Source organism: Tamandua tetradactyla, chromosome 5 (genome assembly GCF_023851605.1).
Source record: "Tamandua tetradactyla isolate mTamTet1 chromosome 5, mTamTet1.pri, whole genome shotgun sequence".
NCBI lineage: Eukaryota > Metazoa > Chordata > Mammalia > Pilosa > Myrmecophagidae > Tamandua > Tamandua tetradactyla.
In genome coordinates, this window is record NC_135331.1 from 77,992,977 (window position 1) to 78,019,249 (window position 26,273).

A 26,273-nucleotide genomic window follows, 5' to 3' on the forward strand; every position below is an offset into this window, starting at 1 on the left:
GACACAAACGGACATTTGCACACCAATGTTTATAGCAGCGTTATTTACAATTGCAAAGAGATGGAAACAGCCAAAATCTCCATCAACAGAAGAGTGGCTAAACAAACTGTGGTATATACATACGATGGAATATTATGCAGCTTTAAGACAAGATAAACTTATGAACCATGTAATAACATGGATGGACCTAGAGAATATTATGCTGAGTGAATCCAGCCAAAAACTAAAGGACAAATACTGTATGGTCCCACTGATGTGAACGGACATTCGAGAATAAACTTGAAATATGTCATTGGTAACAGAGTTCAGCAGGAGTTAGAAACAGGGTAAGACAATGGGTAATTGAAGCTGAAGGGATACAGACTGTGCAACAGGACTAGATACAAAAACTCAAAAATGGACAGCACAATAATACCTAATTGTAAAGTAATCATGTTAAAATACTGAATGAAGCTGCATCTGAGCTATAGGGTTTTTTTTGTTTTTGTTTGCTTGTTGGTTTGTTTGTTGTTGTTGTTTTTTACTATTACTACTACTTTTATTTCTTTTCTTTATATTAACATTTTATATCTTTTTCTGTTGTGTTGCTAGTTCCTCTAAACCGATGCAAATGTACTAAGAAACAATGATCATGCATCTATGTGATGATGTTAAGAATTACTGAGTGCATATGTAGAATGGTATGATTTCTAAATGTTGTGTTAATTTCTTTTTTTTTTTTCCGTTAATAAAAAATAAAAATAAAAAAAAATAAAAAAAAAAAATGTGTGATGTTATTCTGTGTTTACAAATAAGGTTGTGATTTCCGACATCAACAGTAATGATCTGTACTTGAAAGCCTTTAGAATCTCAATATATGGAATATCATCACAAAGACTAATATCTATGCTCATTTATTTAACTGTCATTTTCTACTTGCTGTATTAAGAGCTAGGAGAGTTACAGAAAAGCATAAAATGCCATCCCTATTCAAGAGAGAAGAGAATGAAGATGGTAGAAAAATAACATCTATGGAGTACATGTCATATGCTAGGCAGTATGCTACGCACTTTATATAAGGCTGAGAGAAATAAGGCATTCTAGGTCACACAGTTAACTTAGAATTCAAATCCTGGACTTCTCATTCTAGTTTTACTCTACCACGCTGAATGATGTGTTGTACTGAGTGATACTGACAACTACCAGAGAACTAAGTGAGAGATGAAATGCCCCTTCTGGCTAAGATAACCAAGAAAAGCTTCATAGAAGAGACAAGATTTGTTAGGATGGGAGAGACAGTTAATTAGGCATAATCAAAGGTACTGAAACAGCAAAGGTGAAGTAGGGGAAAATTTTGTGAATAATTCTGTTTGAGAACCAGAGCTGTCGGGATGGAAAGGAAATAAATGTGGAAGGCACTGAAAAGCACACAAAGTAAGTGGGGTAACTTTATGCTTTGAAAGAAGATGACAAGTTTGTGGGAAGGAGTGGCAGAACATAAATTGTTTGGTTTTAGCCATGCTGAATATTGAAATAGCCCTAACTAACTCTTTACTGATAATCCACAATAAGAGAGCTTTAATACAACTTATTTTCCAATAATGAACAGATCTGTATCATTAGTGGTTTTATAAGCACTCCACAATTCTTTAATCTACTATGCAGATTAAAGATTAAATGACCCTTCAAATCAGGGTCATTTATAACAGGGTCAGCTCCTGTTATAAATCAGGGTTATAAGAATCATAACTGAAGTGGGTTTGATGAGCGAACAACAGGATAGATAAGGAAAAGCAGTGTGCACTGCCCTACCTAACAACTAGTCAGTAGTTACTAGGTGGGAACACAAGTCTGGTCCTGCCAGATCACTGGTTTGATTATTTAAGAGAAGTCTGAAATCCATAATTTTGTGTGAAATTTCTGAATTTTAAAAACATGGGACACACCAAATGAAATATATCTTTGGACTAAATAGACTCAATTAAAGTGCAACCTCATCTTAAATCCCTTCAAACTTCTCTAATTTATCATGAGAACCTGTCAGAAAAATCTAGCGAAACTCCTAATTAAATGCACTCTCCAACACATATCTCCAAAACAAATGTGCTAACAATCTGAGCCTATGCAAAAGGTAACGAAAAGGAAGGAGGTCTGAGTGTGACTATTTTCCCCAATTCATCTTACTAGTTAGTTTCACTGAAATTGCTAATATAAAGGTGCTACCATGACTGGTAGAACCTGTAGGAAAATTTCTACACACCCAACTATTTAAGAAATCTGAAACATTTATCTTAATGGAATCTAACATGCCATATTTTCAAAATTTTTAGTGTATATAGCATATATATGGGTATGTATCTGAGTGTATATATATATTATATCATATGCAATACAAAAAGTCATTTTACTTCAAACATTTATGTGTACTTACCAAAGTTTATGTAAATCTTCGTTACTTTTGTTCCTTAATTGCTGACAGGTCCATGAAGCACCTATTAAAATGATAAATTCATTACATGTAATAATGTTTCTACCTATGAGCTCTTTAGCAAATTATTCCTTAACTTCTCTAAACCTCAGTTTCATTATCTGTGATACATATAATGATAGCTAACAACTTCAAAAGTTTCTGAGGATTAAATTAGATAACATATGAAAACATTAGTAAAGTAACTAACAGCACTGAAAAAATACCACCATGAGTATATATTTTCATAGTCTAATGTCAAAACAGATATAAAAATCTTTCATCATCTCTAAAAAAATGAAAACTAAAACCAACCTCCAAACTTCATTTTAGTTAATAATTTCAATGCACTCTTCTACTAAAACTTAATTGGAAAGAACATTATCTCTATTATATTGTCCTTTTTACTTTCTTCAGTAGACGTTCACAAAAGAAATCAGAAAAAGGAAACACCTAAATAATTCCAGAATGACAGAGGGTTCCATAATATATCTAATATTGACCAAATCATATATCTCACCAGATTTTACTTTTTCTTCCCCCCAGTTCTTTGGGTCATCAAAAAATTCTTCTAGACCTTTCCTTGACAACGTGGTATGAAGTAATCTACACTGTTGAAAAGATGTGGCACTTGGTGTAACCTTAGGCAACAAACTAAGAGCAAACCTGCAACTGAACACACAAAGAAGACATTAAATTTTTATATCTAGGTTTTATACGCAATGAACTGAATAATTTTCTCATTTACAATGCTAAAAAGCTACTTGGGATTCCTGAACAAGAAAAAAAACTTTTAAAATGGTTTATAAAAAGTATTTAGTTCCGGGTCAAGATGGCGGCTTAACAATGTACGCATTTTAGTTCGTCCTCCAGAGCTACTAAATAACCAGAAACAGTACGGAACAGCACTGGGGCCACGTCAGTGACCGGACACACAGCGTATCCCAGTCTGGACCAGCTGCGAGCCCCCCCAGAACTGTAAGTTCCCCAAGCTGCGGGGGCTGGCGCCCCTCCCGCACAGGCTGCTTCCCAGAGGGGAAAGGTAAAGGGGAAAGCCCCTTTACCAGCAGCAGGGGCTGAGCACAATTAAATGCTAATTGTGGGATTAATTAACAAATTCTGACTACTAAAAATAGGCCCCCAGCTCAGGTGAACCTGGTCAAAGTGGAGGTTGCTAGTTTTTGCCCCAGTGCCAAGGGGGCAGGGCTGACGGAAAAAGGGGATAAAAAAGAAGGAAACAGAGGTTTTTGTGGCTGTGTTTCTACAAAGCCTTGACTGCCTTTGGATATAGTGGCAGGACTTCTCAGGCTGTAACTACCCCAGGCATAGGCAGAAATGAGCTCTTTTGGGGGACTGTCTGGAGCCTGTGCCTTCCCCAGGGGAGGGGTGAAGCCCAACTCAGGTGGAATCCCTCCCTCAAGGAATTCAGACCCCAAGTCTTGGTATTTTGAAGCCATTAAAACCAGCCTACAACCTCTCCTCTGTCTCCACCATGCCCCCAGCAGGGAGAGTCCGCCACAGATCAAGGTACCGCATCATCTTATGCTGGTGGGACCTGCAGGCAGACAAGCGCCACATACTGGGCAGGATAAGAAAAACAGAGTCCAGAGACTTCACAGAAAGTCTTTCAACCTGCTGGGTCTCATCCTCAGGGAAAACCAACACAGGTGACTCTTTCCTCCTGATAGGAGGCCAGTTTGGTCTGGGAAAATCTGGCTGGGGTCTATAATATCTAAGTAGACCCTTCTAAGGGTAGGGGGGAAAGGCACCATACAAGCAGGGCAAGAAACAAGAAAACAACTGAAAAATTCTCCTCTGTTAAACAAAACTTAAGCTAGAAGTCCAGATAAACTGAATGTCAAAGAACAGATAGACAACAAATTCATTCAGCAAGAAAACCCTAGGTAAAAGAAGTGAAAGCAATCTCCAGAATAAACCAATTAAGGTTATTAAATGCCTAGACACCAGCAAAAAATAACAAATCACACTAGAAAATTGAAGATATGGCCCAGTCAAAGGAACAAACCAACAATTCAAATTACATACAGGAGCTGAAACAATTCATTCAGAATATACGAACAGACATGGAAAAAACCTCATCAAAAACCAAATCAATGAATTGAGGAAGGATATAAAGAAGGCAAGGAATGAACAAAAAAGAAGAAACTGAAAGTCTGAAAAAACAAATCACAGAACTTATGGGAATGAAAGGCAAGGTAGAAGAGATGAAAAAGGAAACCTACAATGGTAGATTTTGAGAGACAGAATGTAGGATTAGTGAACTGGAGGACAGAACATTTGAAATCAGGCATGAAAAAGAAAATACAAGGAAAAAAATGGAAAAATATGAGCAGGGACTCAGGGAATTAAAAGACAATACGAAGCACACAAATATACATGTTGTGGGTATCCCAGAAGGAGAGAAGGGAAAGGAGGTGTCATGGTTAGGGACATGTGTCAACTTGGCCAAGTTGTGGTACCTGTTTATCTGATTGGGCAAGTGGTGGCCTGTCTGTTGCAATGAGGACATTTCATAGGATTAGGTCATGATCACGTCAGCTGCATCCACAGCTGATTCCATTTGTAATCAGTCAAAGGGGAGTGTCTTCTACAATTAGTGATGCTAAATCTAATCACGGGAAGCTTTTTAAGGAGGACTCAGAGGAGACAGGTTCCATTCCTGTTTCGGCTGGTGAGCCTCTCCTGTGGAGTTCATCCAGACCATCCATCGGAGTCGTCGGCTTTGAACTCTGCGTTCCTGCGGTCACGTGAAACACTTGTATAAATTTTATATCTACAAGTGTTCCCTGTTCATTCTGTTTCTCTAGAAAACCCTAACTAATACAGGAGGAGAGAAACTAATGGAGGAAATTATCATTGAAAATTTCCCAACTCTTATGAAAGAATTAAGATTACAGATCCAAGAAGTGCAGCGTACCCCAAAGAGAATAGATCCAAATAAACATACTCCAAGACATTTACTAATCAGAATGTCAGAGGTCAAAGAGAAAGAGAGAATCTTGAAAGCAGCAAGAGAAAAGCAATCCATCACAGACAAGGGAAGCCCAATAAGACTATGCACAGATCTCTCAGCAGAAACCATGGAGGCAAGAAGACAGTGGGATGATATATTTAAAGTATTAAAAGAGAAAAACTGCCAACTTAGAATTCTATATCCAGCAAAATTGTTCGTCAAAAATGAGGGAGAAATTAAAACATTTTCAGACAAAAAATCACTGAGAGAATTTGTGACCAAGAGACCAGCTCTGTAAGAAATACTAAAGGGAACACTAGAGACAGATACGAAGAAAGTAGAGAGAGGTGTGGAGAAGAGTGTAGAAAGGAAGACTATGAGTAAAGGTAAAAAAGAAGGAAAATTAGATATGACATATAAAATCTAGAAGGCAAAACAGTAGAAGAAAGTACTACCCATGCAGTAATAACATTGAATGTTAATGGATTAAACTCTCAAATCAAAAGACAGATTCTGGCAGAATGGATTAAAAAACAGGACCCATTTATATGCTGACTCTACTCAAAGGACGTGAGGGCAAGGACACAAATGGACATTTACACACCAATGTTTATAGCAGCATTATTTACAATTACCAAGAGATGGAAGCAGCCAAAATGTCCATCAACAGACGGTTGGCTAAACAAACTGCAGCATTTACATAGATGGAATATTATGCAGCTGTAAGACAGAATAAAATTATGAAGTACGTAACAACAAAAATGGACCTTAAGGATATTATGCTGAGTGTGATCAGCTAGAAACAAAAGGACAAATACTGTATGGTCTCACTGATATGAACTGACATTAGTGAATAAATTTGGAACATTTCGTTGGTAACAGAGACCATCAGGAGAGAGAAACAGGGTAAGATATTGTGTAATTGGAGTTGAAGGGATACAGATTGTGCAACAGGACTGAACATAAAAACTCAGAAATGGACAGCACAATATTACCTAACTGTAATACAATTATGCTAAAACACTGAATGAAGCTGCATATGAGAATGACAGAGGGAGTCTCCCTCTATCAATGAATCCCTTCTATAAATGAAATCACAAAGAAAGATAGACGATAAAGATTGAGATGGTATAATCTAGGAATACCTAGAGTGTATAATGATAGTGACTAAATGTACAAATCTAAAAAATGTTTTTGCATGAGGAAGAACAAAAGAATGTCATTACTGCAGTGTGCTGAAAATAGATGGTACCTAGTATTTTAAAATTTCAACTTATGTGTGAGACCAAAGCAAAAAATGTTTATTTGGTACATATTTATACTTTGACTAGTGTTTCTCCTAATATAACTTATGCTGATAGTTGGTTGAACACCTTCAGTACATGGAACTTTGTATAGGACATGAGATTTTGTTGGTTTGTCCAGGTGATGCCCTGACGAAGCCGAGTGATTTGATCAGTCAGTGGAAAAGTATTTGCAAAGTCCCCTTCAGGGAATGGTGAGAATGGGGGAAAACTCAACTTCCCCAAGTTGAATTCTTGATATTCTCACAAGCAGTGTGGGCAGCCGGGGTTATAGCCTGAGCCCCCAGTCTTGGGGTTTGTTCATATGGAACTTGACCCCACGGGGGATAGGTCAAGCCTACTTAAAATTAAGCTTAAGAGTCACCCCCAAGAGAACCTCTTTTGTTGCTCAGATGTGGCCTCTCTCTCCAGCCAACACAGCAGGCAAACTCACCACCCTCCCTCTGTCTACGTGGGACATGAATACCAGGGGTGTGGATCTTCCTGACAATGTGGGACAGAAATCCCAGCATCAAGGGATTGAGAAAAACTCTAGAATGAGCTGAGACTCAGCATCAAGGGATTGAGAAAACCTTCTATACCAAAAGGGAGACAAGTGAAATGAGGCAAAGTGTCTCATTTGGAATCTGCTGAGAGATTCCAAACAGAGTCGAGAGGTTATCCTGGAGGTTATTCTTACGCATTAAGTAGATATCACCTTGTTATCCAAGATGTAATAGAGAGGCTGGAGGGAACTGCCTGAAAATGTAGAGCTGTGTTCCAGTAGCCATGTTTCTTGATGATGATTGTATAATGATATAGCTTTCATAATGTGACTGTGTGATTGGGAAAACCTTGTGTCTGATGCTCCTTTTACCTACCTTGTCAAAAGATGAGTAGAACATATGGAATAAAAATAATAGGGGGAACAAATGTTAAAATAAATTTAGTTTGAAATGCTAGTGATCAATGAAAGGGATCAGTAAGGGGTATGGCCTGTAAAATTTTTTTTTCTGTTTTTGCTTTATTTTTCTGGTATCTTTTTATTTCTTTTTCTGAATTGATGCAAACGTTCTGGGAAATGATCATGATGATGAATATGCAACTATGTGATGATATCGTGAATTGCTGAGTGTATGTGTTGGGAATGTTTGTGTTTCTTGTAATTTTTTTTTAATTAATAAAAAATTTTTTAAAAAAGGTATTTACATAATTACACTTTAACATTTTCAGGTCCTTCATACACTGCCAGTAGAGTAGGTAGAAACATTCTGAAGGTTAATTTTGCAACATGTACCAAGGGCTAAAAACGTGACTTCCTTTAACCCAGTAATTCCACATCTAGACATTTCAATTACAGTTATTATCATGATGGGAATTTATAAATTATGATGTCTATTAAAGCATTATTTGTGATATTAAAAGACTGATTATAACATAAATGTGCCAACAACTGAGGAATATTTAAATAAATAATAGTGCATCCACATTATGAAGCGCTAATTAAGCAATCCTATTTTTAGAGACCATAATGACCTGGCATACTGATTTAAAACAAAATAAACAAGTTCATCACACATGTTACATTCCTGCCAAAAATATTTAACATGAATCTAATCATGAGGAAATAGTCAGGCAAATTCAAAAGGAGGGATATTCTGTAAAGAATGATCTTTAAAAAGATATCAATGTCAAGAAAGAGAAGAAAGAACCATTCTAGATTAAAGGACTCCAAAAAGGCATGACAACTAAATGCAGTAAATGATCCTTGATTACATCCTGAATCAAAAAGAAAAAAAGGGACAATTACGGACATTTGATTTGGATTATATCCTATACACAGAGTAAAAGTGTAATTAATATTACACTTGTGTACGAGAAATGCATTAGTAGTGCAGTTCTGTATTCATAGTCAATTCCCTGGACATGATCATTATCTTAAGAGAATGACCTTGTTCTTGCAGATGTAAGCTGAAGCATCATGATGTCTGCAACTGTGACCTGCCTCGAATAGATCAGAAAAAAAAATCATAAATATAAATGGATAAAGAAAATGTGACAAAATGTTATTGATTGAATTATCTAGGTATAGAGCATTCAGTTAATTTTTACATTACAATTGGAATATTTTTGTGGGTTTTTTTTTTTTTTTTTAATTTCTATGGTTTTGACAGCTGGAGAATATGCTTATCCTAGCTGAGCTTAGGAATCTATCTTTGCAATTCGTTTCCAGGACGTTATCAGATCTTTCCAGTTCTGCTTACAGGAATAAGAAAACGAAACAGCATCAAAAAAACCCTGTGGCCCAGTGAATCAGTGACTTAGTCCTCAAAAGGCAAAAGTATGATATTACTGAGGATCAACTAAGAGAGTCATGAGGACCCTGTACATAAGAGCTTGCACATTTAATATCTAATCTAATCACTGATGCTAGAGCAAGACACCACAGGATTGAGAAATAGCTAAGGCCCTCCTCACAAAGATCAACATCTTCAGTGACCTGACAAGTGAATCTTGTGGACATTTAGCTTTTGACTCAACCCCTTTCCTTTACCTATAAAAATCTTAACTCACATCCCCACTGAACTGGTTTTGGGAAGATTCCGCCAGTTCTTCGCAATGTGTACTTGCAATAAATCACCGTCACACCGAGACACGTTTCTTCTTTGTAGCACCATGTTAGGTAGGCCCTTCTATGTAAAGATCCATGCTTGCAGTATCAGTTTGAAATCTTTTAAAATAAAATACTGGGCAAACAATGGTAGAACACAAAAATGCATATATATGTATATACATGCAAAGTTAAAAGGAATGAAAGGAAATCTGTTTTTCTGAGTGGTGGAATTACAGATGACTTTAAATTTTTCTTTAAAATGTCCAACCACATTTTCCAAATGGTCTGCAAATGAAGAGATTAAATATGAATTTATACTGATAACTTTTTAAAAGGTTAAAGTTATTTTTTAAGGAAGAAGGATAATGAGGTGTAAGAAACCAGTGATCGATCCAGGTTTGCCAACTTTGATCAAATTACAACCTCTGAGTCTGCAAAACGAAAAAAAAAATTGCTTATCTTAGAGATTAGTGTCAGTAGTAGTACATAATATTCAGTAATTGTGCATTCAAGAACAGATGCATTGCTCCTTAAAAAAACAAAAACCTGACATATTCTACTCGTTGCTGACAAACGCCAATAAAAAGAACGAAAGCATACACCCTACAGTAAAAAACAACGGTGTGTCCAGAAAAAAAATGTTTTTCCACATCGAAATAATGAATACCATGTGTACGATGTTACTTTCTCACACCTGGAGGGCGGCTTTCCATTCATTTGGTTATTTTCAGCTATTCATTGAACATTTACTGCACAATTACTTTGTGACAGATTCTAGAAATACAAAGGGCCCTTCTTTTTTTTAATCTATCCAACCCAACAAATCTTTTAGATCCATAGCAAAGTCTGACTGTTCTCACCCAGACCAACGTGATCACGCTTTTGGATCGTCGGTTTAATTAAACAAATACTGGGCATTTTGCAAACCCTACGTTCTGTCTGGTCCACAGAAAGCAGCAAGAAAATGTCTGAGGAAGGTACGGAAAAGTCAGCGGTGGGTGACTTCTCCAAGGTCACTTACTCCTCACGGAGGTGGGTTCGGGCTCAGCCATCCAGGCGGTCTCTGCGTCCCTAAGCTGTTCTCACTATCTCGACAACCAAAGAAGGCCCAGAGCCGGCGAGGTGGACAAGCCAACTCCAAACACCACTTACCCCGGGCTAGCAAGGGTCTGAGAATTTACTGCGGCGCTGGAAGCCTTCAGGGAGGCTGAGACCACTCGGTAAACCACCAACAAACGAGCCACAGCCATCTTCTCGCAAACTGAAGCGGATTGGGTTTCCGCCAGCGTGGCGTCACTTCCGGGTCTCACGCCGATAGGCCGGACAAAACAGGAAGACGCTCTTTGCCTTCACTAAACATGGTCACTGTCGGCTTTCGCCTTCACTAGTGAATTGGCCCTTTCGGCTCCCACTACCCTCTCCTCTAGGACTGCCCGGATTAGTTATGGCCGCCATGAGCTTGTTGCTGCGGGCTTCGGTCACTGCGGTGGCAGCTCTGTCTGGCCGCTGCCTCGGCACCCGGCTCGGATTTGGCGGCTTCCTCACACGTGCTTTTCCAAAGACTGTCGGTGGGTGCTGGCCTTGGGAGGAAGCGCGCTCAGGGGGTAAAGGGTGAGAGATGGAGGAATCTCCAGGTGACCTTGCTGGGGTGCGGAGGGAGCCGGGAGAAATTGCGGCTTGTGTCTTGATAGCAGAGACCTAGAAGGGACTGATGAGCAGATTAAAGGTTTTCCTGACGTGATCGGATCGGTCACACTTTAATTATTAATGAGCACTTGTAAAGTGCCATTATCATCCCGATTGGGGCTAATTTGCAGGTGACGCTAAGGGTAGAAAGGTACAGAACTGAGACCCGCAACGTTCAGACACCAGTTGTTTTTGTTTAACGTTCCACCTGCACCAAATACTAGTCCCACAAGATGGGAAATGAAATTGCTGAGGAGCCGTGCTGCCAAATGCCAGAGCCAACTTAGCCGGTAGGCTCAATACTGTAGAGCCTGTTATCATTTTAGGGAGCCACGGAAATGTTTTGATTTTAATTTCTGTTCAAACCAGAAGAAAATGAATAAGTCATCCTGTTCCATCCTGGCTTGTATTCGTTTTATATCACGGCAGTTCAGAAATACAGAGTTTAGTGACTTTTTATGAATGAAAGGCCACAGTGTGTCTCTGGAAGGGCCGTTTGGAGTCTCCCGGAGACTATGGTTGCGTGAATACGGGATAATTATAATAATGCTGCATCAAACACCTTATATTCAAAGTGTATCTTATTCTGATAAAAACTGCAAAGTTGGTACAGGGTTCTTAGCGACATTTTACAGATGGGGAAACTGAGACTCAATTATTACAAAAATAATGCACTGCTGTAGTAAATTTAGTAATAATATAAGACCAACAAATTTATTGAGCATTTACAATGTGCCAGACACCTTCTAGGACTTTAAAGGAATTAATTTAATCCTTTTGATCAAAGATATGCTGTAAGCTATTTACTTTATGTGATGCTAGTAGGTAGAGAGGAATTTTTTTACCCTTAAAGTCCAAAAGCCCTGCCCAACCTCAAAAACATCTCTTTCTATCTTACATCTCATCTGTTCTTATAATTTAGTTTGAATAATTCCATTTCACGTTTCACATGATGAAGCAGTACATAGGCGTTTGTTGGAAAAATGATGAAAACGGTTAGTGGTATTCAACGAATTTCCAGGAGGAAGTCCAACATGTTACAAACTACCTGTACTAATATTTTTTGATAGAATCCCTTTGTAAGCTGTTTCTGATTACAACCCCCCACCACTCCCCCCTAGTATTTATAATCAGATGTAACTGGATATACACTAAGGCAAAATTTCACTCCCAGTTCCTCTTTCTACACTTGTCCCCATTGTTGTAGTTTTATAGAGATCACTGACAGGTACTAAGCCCTTGCTACTGGGAGCAGGAAACTCTCTAATAGCTATTTATACTGAGGGTTACTGTTTCAACTGTGTGTGTTTGCTTTCAAACCTATTTTGCATATGATGCCTTAGCTGTCACTATGGGATGAAAGGTTTTAATCAATTATACTATTGTTTGCCTGCCCCTAATAGAATGTAGCTCCAGTGGAGTAGAGGATCTTGGCTGTCTTACTTTGTTTTCTTTGAAGATAACTGCCTAGGTTCAAATCCTGGCTCCAGAACTTAATGGCATTGTAACTGGTCATCACATGTTGAAAATTAAGTGGGAGGGATTTGGTTAATAACTTCTGGAACCTGCCTTTCTTCATCTATAAAAAAAGAGATTAATAATTATAATCTGTAACCTGTAAAGTGGAAAAGGTTTACAGCACCTGCTATTAGCCTTCTGGAGGACCCTGTGGCCACACCTCTTTAAAACGTCTATTGCTGTGATACTATCTTTATTCACCCTTGGTGAGAACCTTTCTCAGAAAATAAGCAGATAAAGATATTCTCTGTTTAATTAAATTATTTATTAAATGTCAAATATCAAGAGATTCCTAAAATCAGCATAAGTTCTCCCTTCAGCTTAAAGGAGCTCCAATTTAATGCAGAACACTGATATGTGCAAATTATGGTTTTAAAAGAAAAACCAACAGAGAATATTGTGCTGGTTTGAAAGTATTATGTGCCCGAGAAAAGCCATGTTTTAATCTTGATTCAGTCTTGTTGAGGCAGCCATTTCTTCTAATCTTGATCCAATATTGCAGGGTGGAAAGTTCGATTAGATTATCTCCATGGAGATGCGAAATGCCCAATTGTGGGTGTAATCTTTCTATTGGATATGGATGTGATTCTGCCTATTCTAGGTGGGTCTTGATTAGATTATTGGAATCCTTTAAAAGAGAAAACATTTTGGTGATAATCAGGAAACGACAGAAGCAACAGAAGCTCAGAGCCAGCAGAAACTTCAGAGCAGAGCCGACACATGGAGAACAGAGACATGGATATTTGGAGATGCTTGGAGCCCAGCAGACATTGCCATGAAATGTCAAGCAAGCCAGAACCTGGAGAGAGCCAAGGGAAGCCAAGAGATGAAAGCCAGCTCTGGAGAAGCAATGTGAGGAATGCTGACGTGAACAGAGGCTGAAGGTATTGGAGCCTAGGAGTAAGGAATTAGCATGCCTTCCCAGCTGATAGAGGTGTTCCTGACCCATTGGCATTCCTTGAATTAAGGTAACCTCTTGTTGGTGCCTTAATTTGGACATTTCCATAGACTTAGAACTGTAAACTTGTAACTTATTAAATTCTCTTTTTTAAAAGCCTCTCCAGCTCTGGTGTATCACATTCTGGCAGCTTGCAAACTAACACAAGTATTAATATGGATATATAAACAAAGTGTTATGGAATTGTTGGAAATTGAACTATGTGCCCCCAAAAGATAGGTTCAGGTCTCAACCGCTGGTCCTGTGGGTATGAACCCATTTGTAAATAATATCCTTGAAGATGTTATTAGTTAAGGTGTACCCAAACTAAATGAGGGTGGGCCTTAATCTAATATAGCTGAAGTCCTTATAAGCAAAAGGAAATTGGACAAAGAGGGAGATGCCATGGAGAGTACCCAGAAGCTGGAAGTCAACTGAACCTGGAAGAGAAAGGAGGCGACACCACCAAATGTTTCGCCATGTGACAAAGATTTGCTAGCAGTCAACCTCAGAACAACACAGTCTTTAAGAAGAAAGCATCACTTTGCTGATGCCTTGATTTTGGATTTCTCCTAGTGTCATAACTGAGCCAATAAATTCTCATTGTTTAAGCCAATCTATCATATGGTATTTGTTTTAGCAGTTGGAAAACTAAGCCCGGAGTCAATTCAGATATGGTAGGTATGGCATGTACACTGGATTATGGAATAGTTTTATCAATTGAAATAAAGAAAAAAGGATGAGTTTTGTGGTATGTTTGGTTATGAGGTTCTTGGGATACATAGGTATTGAGAAAAGGCTAAAACTGGGATGTTAGGACCAAATTGGAAGAGAGTAGGGGCTGAATAAGAGGCCAAAGTTTCTTTTTCTTTTTTTTATTTAATATTTTTATTGACACAACTTCACACGCAGACAGTCCATACATGGTGTACAGTCAGTGGTTCACAGTATCATCACATAGGGGAGTCACATACCAAACAATCAATACAATAATACTGGCATTTATAATATCTCAAATGGTAACTTTTACCACAGGTCTTTATTTCTTTATGCTGCTTTGAACCATTGTCTAATGTCCTTTCAGTCTGAAGAACTTCCTTTAGCATTGCTTATAGGGCAAGTCTAGTGGTGACAAATTCCCTCAGCTTTTGTTTATTTGAGATGTCTTAATCTCTCCATCATTTTTGAAAGGGAATCTTACCAGATATAAAATTCTTAGCTGGTAGTTACAACCCACTGCCTTCTCACCCCCATGGTTTCTAATGAGAAATCAGCACTCAGTCTAATTGGGACTCTAATATATGTAACATGTTGCATTTCCCCTGCAGCTTTCAGAACTCTCTCCTTATCCTTTGTATTTGATTATATAATCAGTATATGACAGGGTGTATTTTTTGTTCATGTTTATCCTGTTTGTTGTTCTCTGACCTTTTTGGAGGTAATATTCACATCTTTTGCTAAGTTTGGGAAGTTCTCTGCCATTAATTCTTTGAATATTCCTTCTCCTTTATTCTCCTTCTGGGACTCTTATAATGCATATATTGATGTTCTTGATGGTGTCCCATAGCTATCTTAAGTTATTTTTGCTTTTAATATTTCTTTTTCCTTTCTTTTCCTCATCCTGTCTCATTTCAAGAGTCTGGTCTTCAAATTCACTGATTCTTTCTTCTGCCAGCCTCAGTCTGCCCTTGAAACCCTCCTGGGCATTTTTCATTTCTATCATTGCGGTGATTGTCAACTCCAGTAGTTCTGTTTGGTTCTTTTTATTTTTTTAATTTCTGTTTCTTTACTAAGCTTCTCATGTTGATCATTCATTATTTTCCTGATACCCTTTAGTTCTTTCTCCATACTTTCCTTCATCTCCTTTAGCATTTTTTAGATCATTTTTTTAAAGGCTTTGCTTGATATGGCCACATTCTGACCTTCTTCTGCATCTTTATCCTCTTCCTTTTGATGGGCCATCATTTCCTGTTTCTTTGTCTTGTACTCTTTGGTTGCACATTGTACATTTTAACATTTGAAATGATAACTATGGGATTTACTCCCTGTGATTTCTGTTTCTTGGTTTTGTAACCAGGCAGTGGTAAGAGAGAGCTTTTCTTGAGTTTCAGTTCTGCTCTCAAGGAAGATCTGCCCAAGGTAAATGCAGTAAGCAGGGTTTTCCTGTCTTTCTCGGCCTCTGTTTTGTTCTGGGCTTTTGCTACTGTTTTAAAGTTCCCCCATTTATAGGAATTTAGTTGTCCTCTCTGCTTCCCAGGAGATAGACCTCCCTCTCCCAGATATTTGAAGGTGGCAGGCCTTTGTCCCAGACTGTCCACGTCTATATATAGTTGTTGTGCATTCCTTTGACTGTCTCACACTGCTTTTGCATGGAGTGCAAATTCTGGGAGAAGGTTCACCCTGCGGAAGATTTTTCCAAGTTAGTCTTTCCCAGCCATCACAGGACCAGGCATCAATGAGGTGAACTCAGACTGGCTCCAAAATGTCCTGAGAAGGGGATCAGGGAGAGAACCAAGGTCTTCTCCCTCAACTTCCAAAGCTGAGCTTTCCTGGCTTATCCAGCAAATGCAGCCCTTTAGCTTATTGTCCCCCACAGCCCTGAGGAAGTGCTGTGTGTTTTAATCTCTTCCGCCTCTGTCCCTGTCTGGGAGAGTTTATAAACAATGACTGCTGCCACTTTTTTTTTTAAAGGCTTAAAATGTAGTTTAATAAGTTGATGCTGTATTACTGCTCCATTTCTCAGAAAAACTCCAAATTTTTAAGATATCAGAGACAAATCAAACATGGTACATCAGTAAAAAATGCACAGCATAACTACCTAGGAAAGGGAAGGCTAAGAGCTACTGCCAGACCTTTAGCAACCCTGTTTCCAAGATTGAACTAAGCCTACCAAGAAAAGCTGTGAACATCCAAATCATAGATGCAAAAAGGGTCATTCCTGGGCATTCCTCACCCAAGGGCAAGGATTGATGCAAATTAACACAAGATATATTTAAAGATATACTAAAATGAAAATCTATGAGAAAATTTCTCTAGGACATGAAGGGGTAATACTTGGAATATAACAGAACTATATGTATGCTGCCCATGACCTCTGTGGATATTTGACTGAATTCTGTCCTGGGAATGAATGAAGCAATGGGGCTAAGGTTACTGGATAACGTGTGAGTTCTGTGGTATATGTGGCAGTGTCTCAGGTGAAGGGACAGGGAGTATAAGGATAAAAAAGCAAACAGAACAGGATGGACAAAGAATGGAATGATCAAGATTAGTAGAGCTCTAGCTGGATCCATTTTTTCCCTGGTTCCCCCAGGCCCTTGATATCAATTACATTTGAGACTTCAGGAATGCACACACAGAATTGATTTGTTAAATAATATACCACACTTAACTGATGTGTTAAATACCACCTACCCTCCCTTGCCCTTGGTCTCCCTAGAGTAGTATAGAAAGGGAAAACCTGAGTATTGGGAGAAATCCCTAATTTGCTTCTGGGGAAGAATTCTAGCTAGTCAAAATGGTCTTTCTTTTAAGGGTTTTGGGACACTAGATACTGCAGTGTTGATATTAGTATCAACGATGTTTGTTTGAAACAAATTCAGGTACAGGACCTGCATGGTTGAATGCAGGAGGGGTTCCACCAATTGCTCAGTTCCTGCCATTGTAGCAGCTTGGCCAAAGCATCCAGTTGTTGATGGGGTCAATCCCAAGGTTCCATCTGGCATCAGGGTGGCTGGTCCTGGAGGAGTTGGAGTACCAGCTGGCACAGGAGCAGTGGGCATGGCACCTCCCTTAGCCATGTAACCCATTCGTTTCTCCAGCTTTCACATCAGGAAAGGTTCCCTTGAATCCTTCTTGCTGTTGCCGCATCATTTCTTCCTGCTGCCATCTCATCTCTTCCTCATGGCGTCCGTGCTTCTCCTCCTGTCTGACCTCCAGTTGCTTTCATTTTTGTACCACTTGGTTGTGCAGCTCCTCCATCCTCTGAAGTTCTTCTTGGCATGTCATTGTTCTAGTTTGCTAGCTGCCAGAATGCAATTTACCAGAAACAGAATGGCTTTTAAAAAGGGGAATTTAATAAGTTGCTAGTTTACAGTTCTAAGGCCGAGAAAATGTCCTAATTAGAACAAGTCAATAGAACTGTGCAATCAAAGGCATCCAGGAAAAGATACCTTGGTTCAAGGAGGCCGATGAAGTTCAGGGTTTCTCCCTCAAGTGAAAAGGCACATGGCAAACACAGTCAGGGTTTCTCTCTCAGCTGGAAGGGCATGTGGCGAACACAGCATCATCTGCTAGCTTTCTCTCCTGGCTTCCTGTTACATGAAGCTCCCCGGGTGGTGTTTTCCTTCTTCATCTCCAAAGCACTGGCTGATGGACTCTGCTTCATGGTGCTGCAGCATTCTCTGCTCTCTCTGAATCTCCATTCTCCAAAATGTTTCCTCTTTTATAGGACTCCAGAAACTTATCAAGACCCACCCAAATGGGTGGAGATGTGTCATCACCTAATCCAGCTTAACAACCACTTTTGAATTAATCACATCTCCAGAGAGATGATCTGATTACAGTTTCAAACACACAGTATTGAATAGGGATTATTCTGCCTTTACAAAAAGGGATTTAGATTACAATGTGTCATTTCTAGGGGGCATACATCCTTTCAAACCAGCACACTCATCAAATCCTGCCTTATTAGCATGACTAGTGCTCCTGGTGAGCAGCCTCCATCTCCATTTCTGGCATCTCACCATCTTCCTTGATGTTGCAGTCTACTTAGTCCTGCTGCTTCTTCTCTGTCTCAGTTGAGTGCCTTCCAGTGCATGGCATACTCATACTCAAAAGAAGAGACTGTGCAAATCTGGGTGACTGCTCTTGCTTCTTGTGAAATTGGTGGTTCTTTATAACCAGCTTCTCTGGAAGCCCCTTTTCATCATCTAACTGGCCCATGGACTCCACTGTCACAGGTTGAAGAAATGTGGTTAGCAGGAGGGAGCCTTCACATCATCTGTCCAGAGCTTTCTGAGCAGCTGACTTCCCTAAGAACTCAACAATGCCTTTTCCTGAGGACTTTCCTCTATCATCACAATGACTACAACCCTTTCCACCTGACCAAACACAGAAAAGCCCTCCTTCAGCAGTTCCTTGGACATATACTGAGGAAGGTTTCTGACTGTAAGGGATGCAATATGGCAGGCAAAGTGCCCACACAGCTGCTTTCCACAGGGTGGCATGTTGTCCAGCTCCACTTTGGCACTCTCCCCTAGGGTTCGTGTTTCTAAGTGGATAAAGCCAAAGCCTTTATTCTTATGAATAAAGACCTTGCCTACTTTCCTATATTTTCCAAATTGTTTTCTCATTTCATCCTCAGTAATGTCAGGAGGAAGATTGCCCACAAAGAATGGCTACGTTGGGTGAAAATCTTCTCTCCTGGTTTCCTAAAATTCTTCAGGTTGGTAGCCAAGCCTCCACTTTGGCTGCTGGCCTGCTGCCCATTTGCAGGTATTGGTGGTGGCGGCAGCTGCTGTTGTCGCTGTGGGTGGTGAAGATGACGATGCTATCATGGAGCATGGTTTTGTTCCTCCAGGTTAAAGGTTTTATTGCTCTGCATTTCTGCACCCTCTACAAGCTGTTTTCTCCTTAGAGTAATGGCAACACTAAGTGGCCTCTACTGTCCCGAGAAAAGAGCCATTGTCACCTTTTTAGAGGTAGATTTGAAACAGCTGCTGCCCTCAGGACTGGGACCCAGCAATCTGAAATAACTAATCAAAAATTGTGATCAGCAATCAGCTGTTTTCACTCCTGTTCCTGGGGAAGAGGATTTTTATGTCATTTTCTTTCACCAGCAAGCTAGCCAGAGACTGGACCCCAGTCTTTTGTGGAGGTAGGGATTGGGTGGTGGTAGCTGCTGCAGGGACAGAGCAATTTACAGTTCTTTACCATAATTTTTTTATCAGACTCTTCTTCCTGCTCTTCCCTGCATCTTCACAGTGTTCTTCTGGCCTCTACATTTTCAAAATGGTTGTTTCAGAGTTCCTGCTTGTTTAATAGTTGTTTTAGTGGAAAGTCTGTGTCTTGGACCTCCCTACTGCGCCATCTTTCTTGGAAGTTCTCTTGTAATATACTTTAGTAATAACAATTATCTGGCATACTTAATGATATAAGTAACTGTGTAACTATTTAAGAGTAGGGTAATTATCTATAAAGAGTAAGCAGTTCACATTATTATCTGCATTAATGTTACTAGAATGCAGCCTTACCAAGCTTTCTTCCACAGCTTTCTTCCATTTTCCATGTCTATTAGTAGTGTAATTTATTAACAGTGTTCTGTAACACTGTATTTGTGTGTGTGTGTGTCTCTATGATTAAAAGAAAAATGTGGATGGTATACTTTCTCTCCTAAATAGGTGTAGTATACTTTCAGGGACTAAGGAAGGGTACCTCCTAACATTTAATTCATTTAAGTAATATGAATTCAACAAGTATGTGGCAGGTACTAAAGGATACTGACTTTACTTGAGTAATTAGGGGTGGATCTCATTGCTCTGTAATAAATAACAGACTATATTAAGGGAGATAACTGAGAGGCTAACCTCTACAGGGCAGTGAGACAAGATTTCTCTGAGTAGGTAACATTAGATCTTAGCATTTAAAGATGAGGTGTGGAGGCAGCCATTCAAAGAGCCTGAGGAAAAGTGGCAGAATGGAAAGTAGTGCAAAAACCCTAATGGTTCTTTGAATTGGAAGGAAATCATTGAGATAGGTGAGTTGAGGTAGGTGTGAATGTGTTTCTTTTTTATTCTAAGAGGTCATGTAGGCTAACCCATTATATGATGTTAATATTTGTTACATACTGTTACTGATATTTGAAGAACTCTGGAATGGGGTATTGGTGAGGCAGGCTGTTTTATTTTCAGGCCACTAAAATTGTTAAAAACATCTTCCTTATAAAAACTGAAAATTACTCTTTCATACACTGTTCTTGTTCCTTTCTGATTGACACAGAATGGTATAAGCCCTCTGTCACGGGATATACACTTCTGCAATTTAAAGATACTGATCAGGTCCCAGTCAGACTTCTCAGCTTCAGTTGTTTTGGCTTCAACATGTCACATTCCAAGTTGTTTGTCATGTTGGGTGCTTAAGTTGGGGTATGCTCTAGCTTGTCCCTTGTTCTAGTTTGCTAGCTGCTGGAATGCAATATACCAGAAATGGAATGACATTAAAAAAGGGGAATTTATTAAGTTGCTAGTTTATGACTCTAAACACATGAAAATGTCCAAATTAAAGCAAGGTTATAAGAATGCCTAACCTGAGGCATCATGGAAAGATACCTCGGTTCAAGAAGGCTGATGACGTTCAGGATTTCTCTTTCAACTGGAAAGGCACATGGCAAACATGGTGACATCTGCTAGCTTTCTCTACTGGCTTGTTTCATGAAGCTCCCTGGGGGCGTATTCCTTCTTCATCTCTAAAGGCCTCTGGCTATGTGGCTCTTGTCATATTGAAGCTATTTCCAAAAATGTTCCCTCTTTTAAAAGGATTCCAATAAACTAATCATGATCCATATAGAATGGGTGAAGTCACATCTCCGTGTAATCAGAGGTCACACCCACAATTGGGTGCTTCACATTACCATGAAGATAATCTAGTCAGGTTTTCAACCTACAGTACTGAATGGGGGATTAAACAGCTGCCTCCAAAAGATGGATCAGGATTAAAACATGGCTTTTCTATAGTACATAATCCTTTCAAGCTGGCACACCCTCTGGACGGTAAAAAAGATGTATTCCCATGTACAAAATATATTCACACCATCACAATGATGACAAAAACCTTAAACCATTTCAGTAACAATACAGATACAATACAAGGTTAAAACCAGTACAAAATCTCATCAAAGTCAGCTACAGACATGCTCTGTCCTAGGGCAAAATTTTCCCCAAACTCTGGACTTGTAAAACTCAGAACAAGTTATTTCCTGCCAACATACAAAGGAGGAACAGTCATAGGAGAAATTGGAAGAAACACAGGAGACGCCAGACCCAAGCAGTTTTGAAAATCTGCAGGGCAAACTCCATTAGATTTCAAAGTCTGAGAATCATTTATATTTGGGGCTTTAGAAAGCAGCAGTCTCACCCTTTCCAAGGACCAAGGCAGTGGCTGCCTCTCTCCAAATGCAACCTTGGGGGATGTTCCAGTTTGCTGGCTGCTGGAATGCAATATACCAGGAACGGAATGGCTTTTAAAAACGGGAATTTAATAAGTTGCTAGTTTACAGTTCTAAGGCTGAGAAAATGTCCCAGTTACAACAAATCTATAGAAATGTCCGCTCAAAGGCATCCAGGGAAAAATACATTGACTCAAGAAGGCCGATGAAGTTCAGGGTTTCTCTCTCAAATGAGAAGTTACATGGCAAACACAGTCAGAGTTTCTCTCTCATCTGGAAAGGCACATAATGAACACGGTCAGGCTTCCTCTCTCATCTGGAAGGGTGCATGGCGAACACAGCATCATCTGTTAATGTCTTCCTGTTTCATGAATCTTCCTGGGAGACATTTTCCTTCTTCATCTTCAAAGGTCGCTGGCTGGTGGACCCTGCTTCTTGTGGCTGTGTCATTCTGCTCTGCTCTCTGAATCTCTCATTCTCCAAAATGTTTCCTCTTTTATAGGACTTCAGAAACTAATCAAGACACAGACAAATGGGTGGAGACACACCTCTACCTAATCCAGTTTAACAACCACTCTTGATTAAATCACATTTCCAAAGAGATTATCTAATTGCAGTTTCAAATATACAGTACTGAATAGGGATTAGAAGAAACGGCTGCCTTTGCAAAATGGGATTAGGATTAAAACATGGCTTTTCTCGGGTACTTACATCATTTCAAACCAGCACAGGGGGCATTTCTCAGTTCCACCTTCTCCAAGCATTGGGACCACACCTGGACTCTCTGCCATCTCTGGGACACATTCTCAATCCCTTCATGAGGTGGTAGCCAGGCTCTTCCCAATCCCCAAGGAATGTGCTTCACTCCCTCTAAGGCCCAAGATGGCACAGCTCTTCTGCTGCAACAAGTGGAAGCCCCACCTCCAGCCTTCGGGGCAAACACCCTCTCCAAGTACTTGGGTGGGTTGTTTTCCTGGCCTGAGGCCTCCTGACCTCAGACCTTAACCTCCATGCTTCTGCTCTGAAGACATCCTACCTTCACTTTGTCTCTCTTCTAAAACTTTTAGGCAAGACTGGCAGTGATTGCCTATATACTCACAGCACTCTTGTTGGCTTTCTGTGTAGTAAGCAAGGATCATGCCCATCAAACAAGGAGCTTCCACAGATCCTTCCTGGATAACTCCATCTCCAATCCTGGCTTTTTCTGAAAAGGCTAACTGGTTCCACATTTGGTAAATCCTTGTGTGGGGCACTGTTCTCTGAGGTCTCCCTTCCTGGAAACCCAGAATTTTCCAGAACATCAATTTATGGTTTCTTTGTGTCCAAGAGTTCAGTTATCAGCTTATCATTTTCCTGTTACATTTAGCTATAGGCTGCATATTTATGTGCTTTCCACATTTAATTTGGAAATCTTCTGCTGAATATCCCAAGTTCATGGCTTTTAAAACCTGCCTTCCAGTCAAAGACAATTTTGCCAGATTATCTGCCATTTTTAAACAAGGATCACCTTCCTACCAGTTTGCATAACACATGCCTCATTTTGTCTAGAGCCTTGTCAGAGGTATCTTTAGAGTCCACATTTCTACCAACAGTCTCTTCAAAGCATTCTAGGCCTTCTCTATCAAGCTCCTCAAATCTTTGCCAGAATCTTCCCGTTATCCATTCAAAAAGCCACTCCAGCACGTTTGGTACTTGCAAACTAGCACTCCACTTCTCTGGTACCAAAATCTGTTTAGTTTGCTAGCTGCCAAATGTGATATACCAGAAATGAAATGGCTTTTAAAAGGTGGAATTTATTAAGTTGCTAGTTTATAGTTCTAAGCTCATGAAAATGTCCAAATTAAAGCAAGGCTATTCAAATGTCTAGTCTAAGGCATCCTGGAAAAGATACCTCAGTTCAAGAAGGCCGATGGGTTTCTCTCAAATGGAAAAGCACATGGCAAACATGGTGACGTCTGCTAGCTTTCTCTCCAGGCTTCTTATTTCATGAACCTGCTCCAGAGGCATTTTCTTTCTTCATCTCCAAAGGTCTCTGACTGTATGGGCTCTCATCACTCTTGTGACTCTGAAGTTTTTTCCAAAAAATGTTCTCTTTTAAAGGATGCCAGTAAACTAATCAAGACCCACATGGAATGGGTGGAGTCACATCTCCCTGCAATCAAAGGTTAATACCAACAATTGGGCATGTCACATCCCTGGAGATAATCTAATCAAGCCCCCAACCTGCAGTGCTGAATGTGGATTAAAAGAAAGGGCTGTCTCAAGATGGAACAGGTTTAAAACATGGCTTTTCTAGGTTACATAATCCTTTCAAACTAGTGCATATCTCAAGCTTGTGCTTTGGGGCAGACACATGTCTCTAGGTTTGTTTGGGGCATTATCCCTCGAGTTTAATCCCAATACTCTATTCTCTAGAATATCAGGTTAGAACAGGATTGAGAGAAGACTGGGAATATAGCAGGATAGGAAAGTCCAGGAATCAGTTCCTTCACCAAAACAGTTGTTGAACTGACAGGAGCTGTTAGAATCAACTATTTTGATTCTCTGGAGTCTGTAGTATTCAATGAACAGGTGAAGGAAAAGGCTAGAAATTGCAGTGAATATAGATGAATGTTACCTCCATGCAGTGGCTACCATCCCCCATCCCCCAGCTGTGTGTCAGGCAGCAGTAGAGACAACAGCCTGGGCTCCTGGTACTCTTGCTTTTGCCAGAGTGGGGTATAGGGACCAAGTCCTTCAAAATCTGGGAGTGTGTGGTTAATGCTGATCCCTGTTTTTGGTCAGTTCCTTCAGGTCACTGGGACCCAGCCCTGAGGGTGGCCATTTCCCAGCCCCCTCAGGTTAAAGCTACAGAGGAGTCTTAAAGAGGTAGCATCTATTTATTTTCTCTTTCCATTCCTCATTCAAGAACTAAAATAATTTGTAAAAGTCAGATAGATGGCTCCAGCCCTCAACAACAACAACAACAAACCTAGCAATCCCAAAGGAGTGGGACAATTGTATTTCCAGAGTTATAAGAACATAATACTCAGAATGTCCAGTTTCCAACAGAAAAATTATGAAACACAAGAAGAAACATTCACAGAAGAGAAGTGCCAAAAATCATCTCTGACAAATCTCATGCATTGGAACTGTTAATCAAAGATTTTAAATCAATTGTCTTAAATATGTTCAATGAGCTAAAGGAATCCATATATGAGGAACTATAGGAAATTAGGAAATATTATTGGAACAAAGTGAAGATATAGAAATTATTTTAAAAGAGATAAAAATTTTGGAGCTTAAAGTACAAAATTGAAATGAAAAACTCATTTAACACATTCAAAAAATTTTTTTTAAAAATTAAAAAAAAAAACCTCACAAGCACATTTGAGCAGGCAGAAGATGAATTGTAAGAGATCTTCACCAAGCCACATTATAGCAACATTGTCGAAACCTAAAAACAGAGATACCTTGAAAGTAGCAAGAGAGAGAAATGACTTGTCTCATACAAGAGATGTCCCCCCCCGCTCATCCATCTCCCCCCAAAAAAAAGATCAATAGTGGATTCCTCATCAGAAGCCATGGAGGACAGAAGACAGTGGGATAGCATATTTGCAGTCTTAAAAAAAAAAACCTTCAACCAAGCATTCTGTTTCTAGCAAAATTATCTTTGAAAAATGAAGGAGAAACTAACATTTACACATAACCCAAAGCTGAAAGGGTTCGTTACCAGAAGACCTACTCTACAAGAAATGGTACAAGGAAGACCTTCAGCCTACAAAGAAGACCTTTAGGCGGAAATAAAAGGACACGAGACAGTAAATCAAAGCCACTAGAAAAAATAACATTGGTAAATTGAGAACATTGGTAAAGGTAAATACATAGGTAAATTTCAAATCCTGTACTATATTTTTGGTTAGCAACCACTGTCCCTCCTCCCATATGGCTTAACAGGCAAACTTGTAAAAAGTATTTAAAATCTATGTTAATGGGGATACAGTGTATGAAAATGAATCTGAGGCAATAGCAGTATAAAGGGGAGGGGACAGAAGTGTAGAAGTAGAATGTTGTTCTAATTTGCTAGCTGCCTGAATGCAATATACCAGAAACGGAATGGCTTTTAAAAAGGGGAATTTAATAAGTTGCTAGTTTACAGTTCTAAGGCCGAGAAAATGTCCCAATTAAAGCAAGTCTATAAATGTCCAGTCAGAGGTATCCAGGGAAGGATGCCTTGGTTCAAGAAGGCCAGTAAAGTCCAGGGTCTCTCTCTCATCTGAGAAGGCACATGGTGAACACAGTCACTGTTTTTCTCCCTCAGCTGGAAGAGCACATGGCGAGCACAGTGTCATCTGCTAGCTTTCTCTCCTGGCTTCCTGTTTTGTGACGCTCCCCAGGAGGTGTCTTCCTTCTTTATCTCTAAAACGCTGGCTGATGGACTCTCTGCTTCATGGTTCTGCAGCATTCTCTGCTCTCCCTAAATCTCCTTCATTCACCAAAAAGTTTCCTCTTTTACAGGACTCCAGAAACTTATCAAGACCACCCAAATGGGTGGAGACATGTTGTCACCTAATTCAGCTTAACAACCACTCAATTAAAGCACATCTCCAGGGGGATGATCTGATTACAGTTTCAAACATACAGTATTGAATAGGGATTATTCTGCCTTTAT

General features: G+C 39.6%; 2 protein-coding genes and 1 pseudogene across 3 annotated transcripts in view; 1 reads left to right on the forward strand and 2 right to left on the reverse strand.

Annotated features, from left to right (window-relative positions):
- MRPL47 (mitochondrial ribosomal protein L47) overlaps positions 1-10,613 on the reverse strand; it is a 61,879-nt gene extending 51,266 nt beyond the window's left edge. For both annotated transcript variants that reach the window (XM_077161135.1, XM_077161134.1), the window contains exons 1-3: positions 10,470-10,613; positions 2,967-3,118; positions 2,411-2,471 (exon numbers count right to left, since the gene is read on the reverse strand). In XM_077161135.1, the coding sequence (XP_077017250.1) occupies positions 2,411-2,471; positions 2,967-3,118; positions 10,470-10,567 (311 nt within the window). In that variant the 5' untranslated portion in view covers positions 10,568-10,613. The remainder of the gene's footprint in view (positions 1-2,410; positions 2,472-2,966; positions 3,119-10,469) is intronic.
- A 51-nt stretch (positions 10,614-10,664) lies between these two features.
- The window catches only part of NDUFB5 (NADH:ubiquinone oxidoreductase subunit B5), a 59,649-nt gene continuing 44,040 nt past the window's right edge, over positions 10,665-26,273 (forward strand). Inside the window, exon 1 of the mRNA XM_077161136.1 lies at positions 10,665-10,885. Within this exon, the coding sequence (XP_077017251.1) occupies positions 10,762-10,885 (124 nt within the window). The 5' untranslated portion in view covers positions 10,665-10,761. The remainder of the gene's footprint in view (positions 10,886-26,273) is intronic.
- LOC143682181 (non-POU domain-containing octamer-binding protein pseudogene) lies at positions 16,971-19,063 on the reverse strand (annotated as a pseudogene).